Genomic DNA, 15928 nt, shown 5'->3' on the forward strand with positions numbered 1-15928 from the left:
TTTATCTGGCTATCCTTTGGATAATGAACAATTTGGCGCTAAAGCAAAATTTTTGTATGGAAAATGTGATTTTTATTATTTGACAGCTAAACATTCAATTCTGTGAAGCACCTGGGGATTCAAGGTGCTTACGACATATCTAGCTAAATTCCATGAGGGGTCTAGTTTCCAAAATGGGGTCACTCTCACACTCTCCACTGTTTAGGTGCATCAGGTGCACTGCAAACGTGACATGACTTTTGCTATTGATTCCAACTGATTTTGCGCACCAGGTTTCAAATAGCACTCCTTCCCTTCAGAGCCGTGCACTCAAACAGTAGTTTTTCACCACATACAGTCATATGAAAAAGTTTGGGCACCCCTATTAATGTTAACCTTTTTTCTTTATAACAATTTGGGTTTTTGCAACAGCTATTTCAGTTTCATATATCTAATAACTGATGGACTCAGTAATATTTCTGGATTGAAATGAGGTTTATTGTACTAACAGAAAATGTGCATTCCGCATTTAAACAAAATTTGACCGGTGCAAAAGTATGGGCACCTCAACATAAAAGTGACATTAATATTTTGTAGATCCTCCTTTTGCAAAAATAACAGCCTCTAGTCGCTTCCTGTAGCTTTTAATGAGTTCCTGGATCCTGGATGAAGGTATATTTGACCATTCCTGTTTACAAAACAATTCCAGTTCAGTTAAGTTTGATGGTCGCCGAGCATGGACAGCCCGCTTCAAATCATCCCACAGATGTTCAATGATATTCAGGTCTGGGGACTGGGATGGCCATTCCAGAACATTGTAATTGTTCCTCTGCATGAATGCCTGAGTAGATTTGGAGCAGTGTTTTGGATCATTGTCTTGCTGAAATATCCATCCCCTGCGTAACTTCAACTTCGTCACTGATTCTTGCACATTATTGTCAAGAATCTGCTGATACTGAGTTGAATCCATGCGACCCTCAACTTTAACAAGATTCCCGGTGCCGGCATTGGCCACACAGCCCGAAAGCATGATTGGAACCTCCACCAAATTTTACTGTGGGTAGCAAGTGCTTTGCTTGGAATGCCGTGTTTTTTTGCCTCCATGCATAATGCCTTATGTATGACCAAACAACTCAATCTTTGTTTCATCAGTCCACATGACCTTCTTCCAAAATGTAACTGGCTTGTCCAAATGTGCTTTTGCATACCTCAGGCGACTCTGTGGCATGCTTGCAGAAACGGCTTCTTTCGCATCACTCTCCCATACAGCTTCTCCTTGTGCAACGTGCGCTGTATTGTTGACCGATGCACTGTGACACCATCTGCAGCAAGATGATGCTGCAGGTCTTTGGAGGTCATCTGTGGATTGTCCTTGACTGTTCTCACCATTCTTCTTCTCTGCCTTTCTGATATTTTTCTTGGCCTGCCACTTCTGGGTGTAACAAGAACTGTACCTGTGTTCTTCCATTTCCATACTATGTTCCTCACAGTGGAAACTGACGGTTAAATCTCTGAGACAACTTTTTGTATCCTTCCCCTGAACAACTATGTTGAATAATCTTTGTTTTCAGATCATTTGAGAGTTGTTTTGAGGAGCTCATAATGCCACTCTTCATAGGAGATTCAAATAGGAGAACAACTTGCAAGTGGCCACCTTAAATATCTTTTGTTATGATTGGTTACACCTGCCTATGAAGTTCAAAGCTCAATGAGGTTACAAAACCAATTTAGTAAGTCAGTAAAAAGTAGTTAGGAGTGTTCAAATCAAGAAATTGATAAGGGTGCCCATACTTTTGCACCGGTCAAATTTTGTTTATATGCGGATTGCACATTTTCTGTTAGTACAATAAACCTCATTTCAATCCAGAAATATTACTGAGTCCATCAGTTATTAGATATATGAAACTGAAATAGCTGTTGCAAAAACCCAAATTGTTATAAAGATAAAAGGTTAACATTAATAGGGGTGCCCAAACTTTTTCATATGACTGTTTGGGTATTGGTATTGCACAACAAAATGTATGGTGTATTTATCCCGTTACCCTTGTGAAAACAAAAAATTTGGGGCTAAAGCAATATTTTTGTGGAAAAAAAAATAAAATTTTCATTTTTTCCTTCCACATCACTTGAATTTTTATAAAGCACCTAAAAAGAGTTATTAAACGTATTGAATGGGGTTTTTTTACGTACTGTAAGGGGATGTAGTTTTTAGGATGGGGTCACTGTTGGGTATTTTTTGTCACCTAGGCTTCTCAAAGTCACTTCAAATGTGATGTGGTCCCTAAAAAAATTGGTTTTGTAAATTTTGTAGAAAAAAAAATAGAAAATGCTGATAAACTTTCAATTTTTCTAACTTTATAATAAAAAAAATTATATTTCAAAAATTATGCCGATGTAAAGTAGACACTTGGGAAACGTTATTTGTTATTTTCTGTGACACAAGTCTCTGGTTTAAGGGCATGAAAATTCAAAGTTTGAAAATGGTGAAATTTTCAAATTTATTGCCAAATTTATGATATTTTCGCAAATGAAAGCAAAGGATATTGGCCTAAATTTACCACTACCATAAAGTACAACATGTCACGAATAATCAATTTCAGAATCACTCAAACTAGTTGAAGTGTTCCAGAGTTATTACCTCATAAACTGACACTGGACAGAATTGTAAAAATTGGCTTGGTCAGGAAGGTGAAAACAGGCTGAGTGGTGAAGGGGTTAATGGGAGTGTCATATAAGGCACAATAAACTATTGTTATGCAAGACTACATCATGCGGAAATTCTATTTTATCTCGTATCGGGTGAAAAATGTACAATAGTGCAGAAATATGACTATACTTTCTATTCCACATCTCTTGGGACTACTTCTGACAGGTTTCATTTTTAATCGGCTTATCTTTTAAACAGCCTTACCTTTTCTGTGTGTGTCCATTGGGCTTTTCATCTGGAGGCAGCTCAATAATAAGCACACAGGACTGGGCATGTTCAAAGCCCTCTTTATTGTTTGGGGTTTTGGGTGAGCACTGGGCATCTAACATGAACACCTGTCAAGAACAATTACATCAATGTATTGTTTCAAGATATGGTGCTAGAAAAAAGCCTGTTTTTAAACTATAGTAAAGAATGCTGTCAAAATATGTACATTAAAGGGAATCTGTTAGCAGAGTTTTGTTATGTAATCTGAAAGTACCATGATGTAGGGACAGATACCCGGATTCCAGTGATGTGTCACTTACTAGGCTGTTTTGCTATTTCAATAAAAGAAGGAATTAGCTCTACTGGCAACTGTATTTCCAGGAGTCAATTAAGACAGCATATCAACACATCAGGTGGCCATCCTTCTTATCTTCTATAGAGACAAGAAACACTTGAGAGGTTAAAAAGCCACTCCCACCCCCAATGACTTTTTCAAGTAACACACCAGGATGGGTACAACTCAGCGTCTGCACAAGATGCACAATTTGGACCAAGTTGCTCCTTTACAAATCTGGTCCACGGAGTCTCATGCTCACTCTGCCCAGGAAATGAGAGTTGCCTTCGTTGATTGCGTTCTGATAACTTCAGGAGGTGACTTCCCTTCCGAAGAATATGTTAGTCAGATTGTGGCCTTAATCCATTCAGCTAGAGTTGACTTTGAAGCTTTTTCCCTTTGTTTTTGCCTCTGAATTGGATGAAATTATTGGAGTCCAGCCTCCAGTCCCGAGTCGCTTCTAAGTAGGTCAGCACAGGCTGCCTAAGATCGAACGAATTATTTTCCTTCTTATTTTTAGGATCCTGATATAAGGATGGTAGAACAATCTTCTAATTCCTATTTAGTGTTGACACCACTTTTAAGTAGTAGCCAATCCTCCAGGACCTGTAGGTAAGGGTCTCTAATTGATAAGATCTGAATCTCACCTACTCTTTTTGCAGAAGTGATGAAAATGGTTGTTTTAAGGGAATCATTTGTTAATAGTACTCGTAATCTGCTCCTTGATTTCATAGGATGATTTACAGATGGCATTCAGAACCAAGTTGGAGTGTTCCACGGGGCACGGATTTTCTCATTATAAGCCTTCACCTTTCAACTGCTTTTGAGAACCTAGCAACCCAAGGATGACTGGCTAAAGAAGAATCAAAGAAGACACTAAAGGCTGCTTTACACGGTACGACCGATTGTGCAATTTCACAATCGATCGTATCCGACCCCGTCCTTTTTGCGTCACGGGCAAATCGCTGCCCGTGTCGCACAAAGTCAGTAACCCCCGTCACAGGTACTTACCTCTCGTGCGACCACGCTGTGGGCGGCGAACGTCCACTTCCTGGAGTGGGAGGGACGTTTGGCGTCACAGTGACGTCACACGGCCGCCGGCCAATGGAAGCGGAGGGGCGGAGATGAGCGGGACGTAAACATCCCTATGATCGACTCACTATACTCAGAACCGAACTTCCTCGAGATTTTCTTATATATGGCCAAGGTTACTGGTTTCCCACTCGACTATATGGTAGAAATCATCTGATCGGAAAGACCTTGTGCTTTCAAGATCTGCCTTTCAGGATCCATGCTGACAGTCATAGCTGCTCTATATCGTGATGTAGAAGGAGACCCTGAACCAGAAAGTCATTTCTTCAGGGAAGCAGGAAAGGATCTTCTAGGCCTCAGCAGAGGAAACCAGCTCCTTCTTGACCAAAAGGGAACAATAAGAATTACTTTTGCCTGGTCCTCTTGGATCTTCCACAAGATCATTGGAAAGGTTAGGAAGGCATCTGAAAATTCCATGCCCCAGTCCTGGGATAGCACGTTGATTCCATTAGGATTGTCCCCTGGGTTTAAAAAGAGTACATTTTTCTTTCCAGTGACAACTACCGTTTGTCCCAGGCAGATAAAAATCACTCACTGAAGTGGTCTTTAATGGAAATAATACCAACAACACTGGGAATGCAAGATGTCATGACTAGTGATGAGCGAGTACTAAAAAGCTCGGGTGCTCGAAGCTCGGGCCGAGCCTCCCAAGATACTCGTGTACTCGGGCCGAGCAACGAGCCCAATGTTATCCTATGGGAGACCCGAGTATTTTTGTGAAATGACCCCCCGGCAGCATGGAGAAACCCTAAAAATGTCACAAAAGTCTCAGAAGAGTGCTCAAATGACATGGCAACAGCATGGGGAAGACCCCTTGAAGCATTTATCACTGAAAAGTCACAGCTGTGAACAATTTTGTCCGCGTTTTACGCCATTTTTACGGACTCACCAGAAAACCTTCCAAAATGACCCCAAAATGATTTTTCATGGCGGAAATGTTAAGGGCACATACCCAATAGTGAGATAGAGCTGGTGTATGTTACTTTTTGAGATTAATACATGAAAGATTTTACGTGAAAACATTGTGTGGCACTCCGATGTCCCTGAGAAGAGACGTACATGAAGGCCTCTTGAGTCTAATGTGCCCATTTTGAGGAAGTGAGTCTTTGTAGTATTTTCCTTTGCCAGGGCAGTCCAAAATTGTGAGGTTCACCAATGCCCCTGCATACAGACGTGCATGAGGGCCTCAAAACATTAAGTGTCCATTGTCAGGAAGTGGGTGTATTATAGTATAGCCCTTAGGCAGGGCAGCCAAAAATTGGGAGGCTCCACATTGTCCCTGGATAGAGACGTGCATGATGGCCTGTAAACCTGAAGTGCCCATTGTAAGGAAGTGGGTCTATTGTAGTATAGCCCTTAGGCAGGGCAGCCAAAAATTGGGAGGCTCCACATTGTCCCTGGATAGAGACGTGCATGATGGCCTGTAAACCTGAAGTGCCCATTGTAAGGAAGTGGGTCTATTTTAGTATAGCCCTTTGCCAGGGCAGCCAAAAATTGGGAGGCTCCACGTTGTCCCTGGATAGAGACGTGCATGATGGCCTGTAAACCTGAAGTGCCCATTGTAAGGAAGTGGGTCTATTGTAGTATAGCCCTTAGGCAGGGCAGCCAAAAATTGGGAGGCTCCACATTGTCCCTGGATAGAGACGTGCATGATGGCCTGTAAACCTGAAGTGCCCATTGTAAGGAAGTGGGTCTATTGTAGTATAGCCCTTAGGCAGGGCAGCCAAAAATTGGGAGGCTCCACGTTGTCCCTGGGTAGAGACGTGCATGAGGGCCTCAAAACATTAAGTGTCCATTGTCAGGAAGTGGGTATATTATAGTATAGCCCTTAGGCAGGGCAGCCAAAAATTGGGAGGCTCCACGTTGTCCCTGGGTAGAGACGTGCATGAGGGCCTCAAAACATTGTTCCCATTGCAAAGGAGCGGGTCTCCTGTCGTTGTAATGTCCATTCTGCAAAGAATGGGCGAAAAAATTTACCACTGGGGGTATACCTGAAACAAAGGCCTAAGTATTGCAATTTGTAACGGTCATCATCATGGTGGCGCATGAGGAGAAGGAGGAGCAGTCCAGCGATTATCCAAAGTCCAGAAGTGTGTACCCATGGGTGAGTGGAGGTACATGGCAAACTTTAAATTCCGCTCTCATTTGCTGGTGGTGTGGTGAAGTCTGGCCCAATCCAACCCTTGTTCATCTTGATCAGAGTCAGCCTGTCAGCATTTTCAGTTGACAGGCGGGTGCGTTTATCTGTAATGATTCCACCTGCGGCACTAAAAACACGCTCTGACAAAACGCTAGCAGCAGGGCAGGCCAGGACTTCCAAGGCGTAGAGAGCCAATTCATGCCACGTGTCCAGCTTGGATACCCAATAATTGTAAGGCACAGAGGAATGTCGGAGTACAGTTGTTCGATCTGCAAGGTACTCCTTCAGCATCTGGGCAAACTTAGGATTTCTTGTGGCACTACCCCGCACCTCAGGGGCTGTGGTACGTGAGGGGCTGAGAAAACTGTCCCACATCTTAAAGACTGTTCCCCTACCTCTGGCGGATTGGACTTGTGCCTCTCTCGGCTGTACGCCTCGGTTGTCCACTGATTCCTGACCTATGCCGCTAGCGTTTTGTGAGGGGAATGCTTTGCCTACTTCCGTGACTATGGCCTTCCGGAACTGCTGCATTTTGGTTGACCTCTCCTCCACGGGAATAAGAGACAAAAAGTTCTCCTTGTAGCGTGGGTCTAACAGTGTTACCAACCAGTAATGATTGTCGGCCAAGATGTTCTTAACGCGAGGGTCACGAGACAGGCAGCTTACCATAAAGTCAGCCATGTGCGCCAGACTCTTAACAGCCAGGACTTCAGTAGCCTGACCAACAAGATGACTGAACATGCTGTCCTCCTCCTCCTCCTCCTCCTCCTCATCTACCCTGTCCTCTGGCCAGCCACGCTGAACCGAGGATATGACTGGTGTGCATGTCATATCCTCAATTTGGCCGGAGAGTTGCTCCATGTCTTCATCCTCCTCCTCGTCATAGTCCTCCACTGCACGTTGTGATGAGACGAGGCTGGGCTGTGTGTTATCACCCACACCCACTACTGTTTCTTGCTGCAACTCATCGCGCTCCGCCTGCAATGCATCATGTTTGTTTTTCAGCAGAGACCGTTTTAGAAGGCAGAGTAGCGGTATGGTGACGCTAATAATGGCGTCATCACCACTCACCATCTTGGTGGAGTCCTCAAAGTTTTGGAGGATGGTACATAGGTCTGACATCCATCTCCACTCCTCAGGTGTTATGTGTGGAGTTTGACCCATTTCCCGACGGCTTAGGTGATGCAGGTACTCAACAACTGCCCTCTTCTGCTCACATATCCTGACCAACATGTGCAGAGTTGAATTCCAACGCGTGGGGACATCACACACCAGTCTGTGAGCCGGAAGATGCAAACTGCGCTGAAAGCCGGCAAGGCCGGCTGAAGCAGTAGGTGACTTTCGAAAATGTGCAGACAGGCGGCGAACTTTTACCAGCAGATCAGACAGCTCTGGGTATGACTTTAGAAACCGCTGAACCACGAGGTTGAGCACATGGGCCACGCATGGAACATGTGTCAGCTGGCCTCGCCTCAAAGCCGCCACCAGGTTCCGGCCATTGTCACACACGACCTTTCCTGGCTTTAGGTTCAGAGGTGTGAGCCAGTGATCTGCCTGCTGTTTCAGAGCTGTCCACAGCTCTTCTGCATTGTGGGGTTTGTCACCTATGCCGAGTAGCTTCAGCACAGCCTGTTGCCGCTTCGCCGAGGCAGTGCTGCAGTGCTTCCAGCTTGTGACTGGTGCGGAGGGTACAGTGGATGAGGATGCGCAGGAGGAGGAGGAGGCTGAAGAGCATGACATTCCGGAGCTGTAGAGTGTGGGTGAAACACTGACTGAGGTAGGGCCTGCAAACCTTGGTGTGGGAAGGACGTGTTCCGTCCCTCGCTCAGACTGGGTCCCAGCTTCCACAATATTAACCCAGTGTGCCGTCAACGAGATGTAGCGGCCTTGCCCACAAGCACTTGTCCACGTGTCTGTGGTTAGGTGGACCTTGGGTGAAACAGCGTTGTTCAGGGCACGTGTGATGTTTTGTGACACGTGGTTATGCAACGCGGGGACGGCACACCGGGAGAAATAGTGGCGGCTGGGGACCGAGTAACGTGGGACAGCTGCCGCGATCAGGTCACGGAATGCTTCTGTCTCCACCAGCCTAAAAGGCAACATTTCCAGCGCAAGCAGTCGCGAAATGTTAGCATTTAGAACTGTGGCATGTGGGGTGTTGGCAGTGTATTTGCGCCTGCGTTCAAAGGTTTGCTGAATGGATAACTGAACGCTGCGCTGGGACAAGGACGTGCTTGATGATGGTGTTCTTTCTGCGTAGGCAACTGCAGGTGCAGGAGTGGAGGAGGCTTGTTCGCAGGCAGCATGGACAGGGGATTGGCTCGCATGCACAACCAGCGAAGACGTAGCAGTGACATCAGCAAGCACTGCTCCTCGACTCTGTTGTACTTCCCACAAAGTCGGGTGCTTGGCTGACATGTGCCTGATCATGCTGGTGGTGGTCAGGCTGCTAGTTTTGGTACCCCTGCTGATGCTGGCACGGCAGGTGTTGCAAATGGCCTTTTTTGAATCATCTGGATCCAACTTAAAAAACTGCCAGACTCGGGAAGACCTAACATTTGTACAGGCACCTTGTGTCGTCGTGTTGTTCCGGGAAACGGTTGCCTGACTTCTGCCTGGGGCCACCACCCTGCTTCTTACTGCCTGTTGTGATGCTACGCCTCCCTCCCCCTGTGCACTGCTGTCCTCGCTCTGCATATCCTCCTGCCAGGTTGGGTCAGTTACTGGATCATCCACCACGTCGTCTTCCTCTTCCGCACCCTGCTCCTCCTCCTGACTTCCTGACAATTGTGTCTCATCATCGTCCACCACTTGTTGAGACACGTTGCCAACTTCGTGAGAACGTGGCTGCTCAAATATTTGGCCATCTGTACAGACGATCTCCTCATGACCCACTTCAATATGAGCTGGCGAGAGGCCAGAATGTGTGAATGGAAACGTGAACAGCTCTTCCGAGTGTCCAAGTGTGGGATCATTAATGTCCGAGGAGGACGTGTACTCAGCCTGGTGGTAGGAAGGAGGATCAGGTTCAGAAATGTGCGGTGCAGTATCACGGCTACTGACACTTGACCGTGTGGAAGACAGAGTGTTTGTGGTGGTGCCAATCTGACTGGAAGCATTATCTGCTATCCAACTAACAACCTGTTGACACTGGTCTTGGTTCAAGAGCGGTGTACTGCTGCGGTCCCCAAGAATTTGGGACAGGACGTGCGAGCGACTAGATGTGGCCCTTTGTTGTGGCGAAATTAGAGCTTGCCCACGACCTCGGCCTCTGCCTGCACCACCATCACGTCCACTTCCTTGTTCCTTGCCAATGCCCTTGCGCATTTTGCAATGCTGTGCACTGCTGACGTGTATATTCACTACTTGTGCGTTATATCAAAGTTTGTGGAAATTGCACACAAGTGCACCTGTACGCTGCCACCAACAGGCACACACGTGCGGTTTTAAAAACCAAGCACGGACGCACTAAGAACCTAACAGGTTTTTTTGGGGAGCGACAATTACAGACAAGTCAGACACTATCTGGACTGTTTTACACTGTGTACACCAGCCCCAGATATGATGAAGGCTGGTATACGGTCACCACTACCCTGCCTGCCTGCCTGCCTGTATACTGGTACAATAGTCCTGACAAGGACTCTTCTGGTCACTAGCCTGTATTCAGACCTGGCTATACCCTGCCTGTATATAGCAACAATAGTCCTGAGAAGGACTCTGCTACTGTACTCCGACCTGGCTATACCCTGCCTGCCTGTATACAACTAGAATAGTCCTGAGAAGGACTTTTGGTCACACTGTTTGCAGCCCTGCAACTGAAAAAGCTATAAAGGGCCGCAAAGCTTTCCCTGAATCAGCGACACTCTCCCTGCACTGACTGTCTGGATAGCTGTGAGCAGAGCACAGCGCGCCGGCCGGTATAAAGGCTCGGTCACGCTGTGCAGGCCGGCCAATCACTGCAATTCCACAACTAACAGGGCTGTGGCATTGCAGTGGTCTGCCAGCCAATCCCTGCATGAGGGCTGGCTCTCAAAAGAGCGCCAACATGCAGAAATGAAGACCACGAGTACAGCACGAGTATCGCGAGATTACTCGGTCCCCGCCGAGCAGTTACAAGCATGCTCGCTCATCACTAGTCATGACCCTTAGGACACTCATAGCTGATATTATCGTACCTTTTCTCCCCTGTTGAAAGGACAGCATCCTGTGTCTGATCAACACTTGGTTCGCTTCTGGAAGAAACGATGATCTGCGGTGGGAATCTAAGAGGACTCTTACGAAGACTTTCTTGGTGCCCTGTTTTATGCCCGATTTTACCCAGTTTATTATCCACCCTAATGACCGCGACGTTGATGAAATCACTACGAGATGGCATTCTAATTTCTGCTTTGGATCTGCTCCTAACAAAACTTCATCTAGATATGGGATTATGATGATGTGTTTGTTTCTGTCTAAGGAAGGCTACTATTTCTGATATTAATTCTGTGAACACTCGTGTGATGAAGGGTAGACTGAACGGGAGCACTGGAATTAAAAATAACAGGTCTGACCCTGAAGCTCTATTGCAAACCTCAGAAACCTCTGGCATAATAGATGAATGGCCACATGTTAATAGGCCTCTTTCAAGTCCAGCATACACATTACCGCATCCCTGTCTATTAAAAGTAAGGCTGACTTTATTGTCTCAATCCTGAACCTCTTGTATGTGACTTAAGGGTTTCAAGATGATTATGGTTTAGAATTCACCTGAAGGCTTCTTGATGGAATAGAGACTCCTCTGTATGGGGAACAGGAATTATTGCTTCGGATTTTATTAATTTTTCTTTTTCCGTCTAAAGTCGAAGGGTGCCTGGGAACTAGGAAGCTGTTAACAGGAACCTTTCTGGTGGTAATTGGGTAAACTATCTTGTACCTTTCTGAAATGGTTTTAAGCAGCGAGTAATGTAAACAATATCCTTCCACCTCTTTAAAAAAAATACTGAAGCCTCCCACCAACCCTTCTGGAGTTCCCGTACCTGCTCAGAACAAAACAGGGAACCTCTACCTCTAAACCCTTTTAGGTAGCTCCACCTCTCCAGTCTCCCCTTCGCTTTATACTCCTGTCTTTGAGAAACACAGGACCTACGAAACGATAGACTTCCTTGGTTTTTCCTCTGGAAACCCTTTCCTGCTACACAATGCTTTCTATAGCATCTCATCCAAAATTGGACGATAATTCGCAGACCTAAAAAAGAAATAGAGCATAGCATATTATTAGAATGGCTATCCAGGTCTTCCGCCCAATTGTCTGACAGGCTGAATTAGAAAGGGCATTATTCCTGTCAACAAACCTATCCGACTCTGCTGACAAATTAGCCATAAAGCCTGATGCCATCTTAAGTAATGAAAGGGAATATAATATGGCTACCTTGATGTCTTCAAGTGGTCTCCAGGTCATCAATCTATATATGCATGGATTTGGCTTCAGAGGTGACCGCTATGTTTGCCCCAATTATTGCTGCAGAGGCTTCAAACACCCTTTCTAGCCGGCTGTCTGCCTTTCTGTCCAAAAAGTATCTAAGGCTAGAAGAATTCTCAAACGGGATAGAAGTCTTTTTTGCCACCTGGCCACCGGAACATCAATATTTGGGACTTCTTTCCACACTTTTCATCTGGTTCAAATGGGAGACAGATTCTGAAATCTCTTGATATAATCTATTTCTTCTCTACATCCTCCCATTCTTCCATGACCATGGCACGAATATGATCGCTGACATGGAAAACCCTATTTCTCAGGGTTCTGTGGCCTCCAAACATTTTATCCTGAATAGAGAGGGTCTTTTGTGTTTCCTCAATCCTTCATGGCGATTCTGACAACCCAAAAAATGTCATCTGTATCTTCTGAAGAAAAACAGTACTTCTTTCTCTTTTCTACTTCTCTGTGCTCCATTTGGAACCAAAATGACTGTTTCTCATCCTCTGAGCTCAACTCCAGTTCTTTTCAGGAAATAGTCTGTGCTGCCCGAAGAGAAACTAGATTCGAAACAGTGACCTGCACCTCCTCTCTTATCATAGATCTCATCTCCAACAATAAAGATGACTGTTCATCCCTGACAATTTTAGACATGTAATCTTTACATAGCTGTTTTTGATATGCTTCAGGTAATTTACAATTTAAGACAGAACATCTTTTAGTCTTCCCTGAAACCCTCCTGGTCTCCTTTTTCACTGTCATGCGAGACCCAGTAGAGGAACCCCTGTCCTAGAATACATAAAAGGGAACTCTAAGCATACAGCGGACTAAATGGGCAAAAGGGGATAAACCTATTGCAGGAAAGACTTATAAAAACCAGGGGCTGTACCGAAAGCACAGCTGAACGGACCGAGTCCTCTATATAGCCCCCAGTAGCATCAGCACAGCGTTAGTACACTGTCAGCACAGCGCCATATAGTGTCAGTACAGTACAGCACAACAAAACCCAGTGTCAACACAGTGATAGCATAGCACAGGGCTAGCACAGACTTTATAGATAATGGGATTATATTACCCCATCCTGTGTACAGCACCACCTGTGTCATGTGCGGTTTCATGGCGGAACACACATCGCCCTACAGATCTTGCGCCTCCACTCTGGACACCAAACGTGCGTTCCAAGCTGGACCGCACGCACTGCGCGTAACCTGAAGTTGCGCCCCAAGGCCTCGTGCAGGGAGTCGAGAGCCCTCTGTGAAGGGAAGCGGAAAAAGACCAGGAGCTCCATCCCACTTGACTACCTCTGGCTAAGGGACCTCTTCAAGACCTGTCAACTCAGGACTTCTTGACAGGAGGAAGGAGAGGGATGAACCTCTGATCCCACTGGGTCGGTCCTGAAGGTAATCTTTGCACATAAGCACTGCTCTCCTGTTTCTGTCCTCCATAGTGACAGGAAAAAACTTTGAGGTGTAGGAGGGGCCTTTTATCCTGTTTTGTGTTTCCTGTCCTTATAGAGGACTCTTCTACCCAGTAAGTGACACATCGCTGCAATCAGGGTCTCTGTCTCTACATCATGTTTCTGTAAGATTTTATAGAAAAACTTGTTCATAGATTCCCAGAAATCAGTCTGCTGTAGTGGAACATAGAAAAAATATAACATTTTAGATTTTAGCCACTTTTGGCTTTTTATGTGTTTACGTTTTCACTCCAAGCTTCTAAGAAGTTGCATAAGCATTTGATTGTGCATCTCCAAGATCTGCCCACACTAAAATTTTACATCTGTTCATTTCCGTGATATTCTGGTGTAATCACAAATCAATAACGTATCCATGAAAAGACAGAGAGCGGCACTTTAAATGAATCATCTCCTCTACATCAAATTTAGACCAAAGACTTTATTAAATTTTCATTCCAAGTTAAGCACACCAACTTCTGGCATCAACATATCTTTCATTTAATGGATAGCAGCCAGTGAACATAGTCAGTGCCAGCGAAAAATGTTATGTTGTAGGGAGAGATGGGAGAATTAATTCACAGGACACCGGTCCAGTAGCCATGACTGCTGGATGGGAGCCCTGAAATTCGCCCCTTATCTGCGGTCGTCCTCAGATTTTCTGTTGATTAGGTGGGCTGGTGCAGCAACATCATCGCGGTTTGACACACACACGGCATCATACATGCGCAGTTAATCAAAAGGAGCCGCAGATATCAGGTAAGTGAGCATAAGTAAGACTCACATCCAACGATCACAGAATACGGATCTGGCTGCTGGACTGCGGTCCTGCAAATCAATTCTCCAAACTCTAGTTGTAGGAATAAACAGTGACAGTATACCTCCATTTTCTATGGTAGAGGTACGGTTTGAGTATTTTTACCTGTTGCGTCATGGCCCGGATTCTCCAATATTCAGCTTCTGCATTTGGGGATAAAGATGGTGCTGCCACCTTCACTTCACAGGCGTCTCCAGAAAAACTTTCTGACCCGCTATGGAAATAGCCTAATAGATTCTGAGATGATGGATATGTAGTTATGCATTTGCGGTAGACCAACCAGTGTCATTTGGTTATAACAACCCTCATGTCTTACCTTCATTGGTTCTAAGGTAGCAGAAAACGCATCCTGCAAGGCACAACAAGCCAATCTCCACATCTCCTCTGTAAAGACTGGTCCTGCAGTTACCAATACATATCTAAAAACAGATAAAAAAATATGATGGGATCAGATTAGAAGACATAAAAACCAAGGATTCCCATATCCGATCTATCAAGTAATACCTACCTGATACAGGAACAGCCCACTCGGGAGATGGTTTCAGTGGGTTCTGCCACACACGACACAAGCAGCTTGAATAATTCCTTCAGCATTGTGTTAATCATATTTTCATACCCGATGTCTGCAGAAAACATACCAAAAGATTAAACTTTGTAAATCGCACATCTGTTAATTACGGACATTGGTGGGGCATTGAGGCTGTCTTGTATGGTGGTACATACTGCGACTGGTACCTTATACAGTGCATACTGTGCATGGCATTGTAACACAGAAGCATAATAGATGTATCTGTGTTGTATAATCTGCTAGTTAAAGGGAATCTGTCAACAGGTTTTTTCTATCTCATCTGACAGCAGTATGATGTAGAAAAAGAGACCCTTATTCCAATGATGTATCACCTAGATTACATGGTGCAGCAGTTGTGACACAATCAGAATTCTAAGGCTAAGTTCACACACTGCGTTTTTTTGACGCTGCGTTTTTGGCCGCTAAAAACGCACAAAAACGCACCCGCGTCGAAAAAACGCGTCAAAAAACGCATGCGTTTTTACCGCGATTTGGTGCGTTTTTGGCTGCGCTTTGCTGTGTTTTTGATCTCTGCGTTTTGCTGCGTTTTTCCAATGCATTGCATGGGGGGAAAACACAGAAAAACGCAGGAAAGAATTGACATGTCCATTTTTTTTTTCAAGCTCAAAAACGCAGCTTAAAAAAAAAGTTGTGTGTGGACAGCAAAAATGAAAACTCAGACTTTGCTGGGGAAGCAAAGTCATGCAGTTTTGAGGCCAAAAACGCACCCGAAAAACGCGCAAAAACGCCGCGAAAAACGCACTGTGCACACATAGCCTTAGATGTCGCAGAGCTCAGAAAGCTAACCCTGTCCACACCACAGCTTTCTGTGTACAGAGTAAATTGACAGTGAGCTGATTATCAGAGGAGGGGGTATAGTTTATCTAGCGAGATAATCTGGCCAGTGATAATAACCTCATGATAAAGCAATCATTGTAAGTAAACAAATGACACATGCCTGAATTCAGTGTTTAACCCATACACTATGCTGTTCTTAAATTACATAGGAAAAACCTGCTGACAGATTGCCTTTAATTTGGCTGACATCTTCAAAATAGATTCCAGTTTTGCGTTTATTTGTGATTTCAACTGTTGGGATTAAAGTACAAAGTCAGGTTCCCTTCAAGATAAGGCGCAACTGTTTTAATTCTTCTTTCCCAAACTTGTAGACATAAAAAT

General features: G+C 44.9%; 1 protein-coding gene across 1 annotated transcript in view; it reads right to left on the minus strand.

The window, feature by feature from the left end:
* ARFGEF3 (ARFGEF family member 3) overlaps nt 1–15928 on the minus strand; it is a 240922-nt gene that overhangs the window by 17460 nt on the left and 207534 nt on the right. The window contains exons 29-32 of the mRNA XM_075339833.1: nt 14690–14804; nt 14498–14600; nt 14287–14418; nt 2891–3021 (exon numbers count right to left, since the gene is read on the minus strand). Coding sequence (XP_075195948.1) covers nt 2891–3021; nt 14287–14418; nt 14498–14600; nt 14690–14804 — 481 coding nt within the window. The remainder of the gene's footprint in view (nt 1–2890; nt 3022–14286; nt 14419–14497; nt 14601–14689; nt 14805–15928) is intronic.

Source organism: Anomaloglossus baeobatrachus, chromosome 3 (genome assembly GCF_048569485.1).
Source record: "Anomaloglossus baeobatrachus isolate aAnoBae1 chromosome 3, aAnoBae1.hap1, whole genome shotgun sequence".
Taxonomy (NCBI): domain Eukaryota; kingdom Metazoa; phylum Chordata; class Amphibia; order Anura; family Aromobatidae; genus Anomaloglossus; species Anomaloglossus baeobatrachus.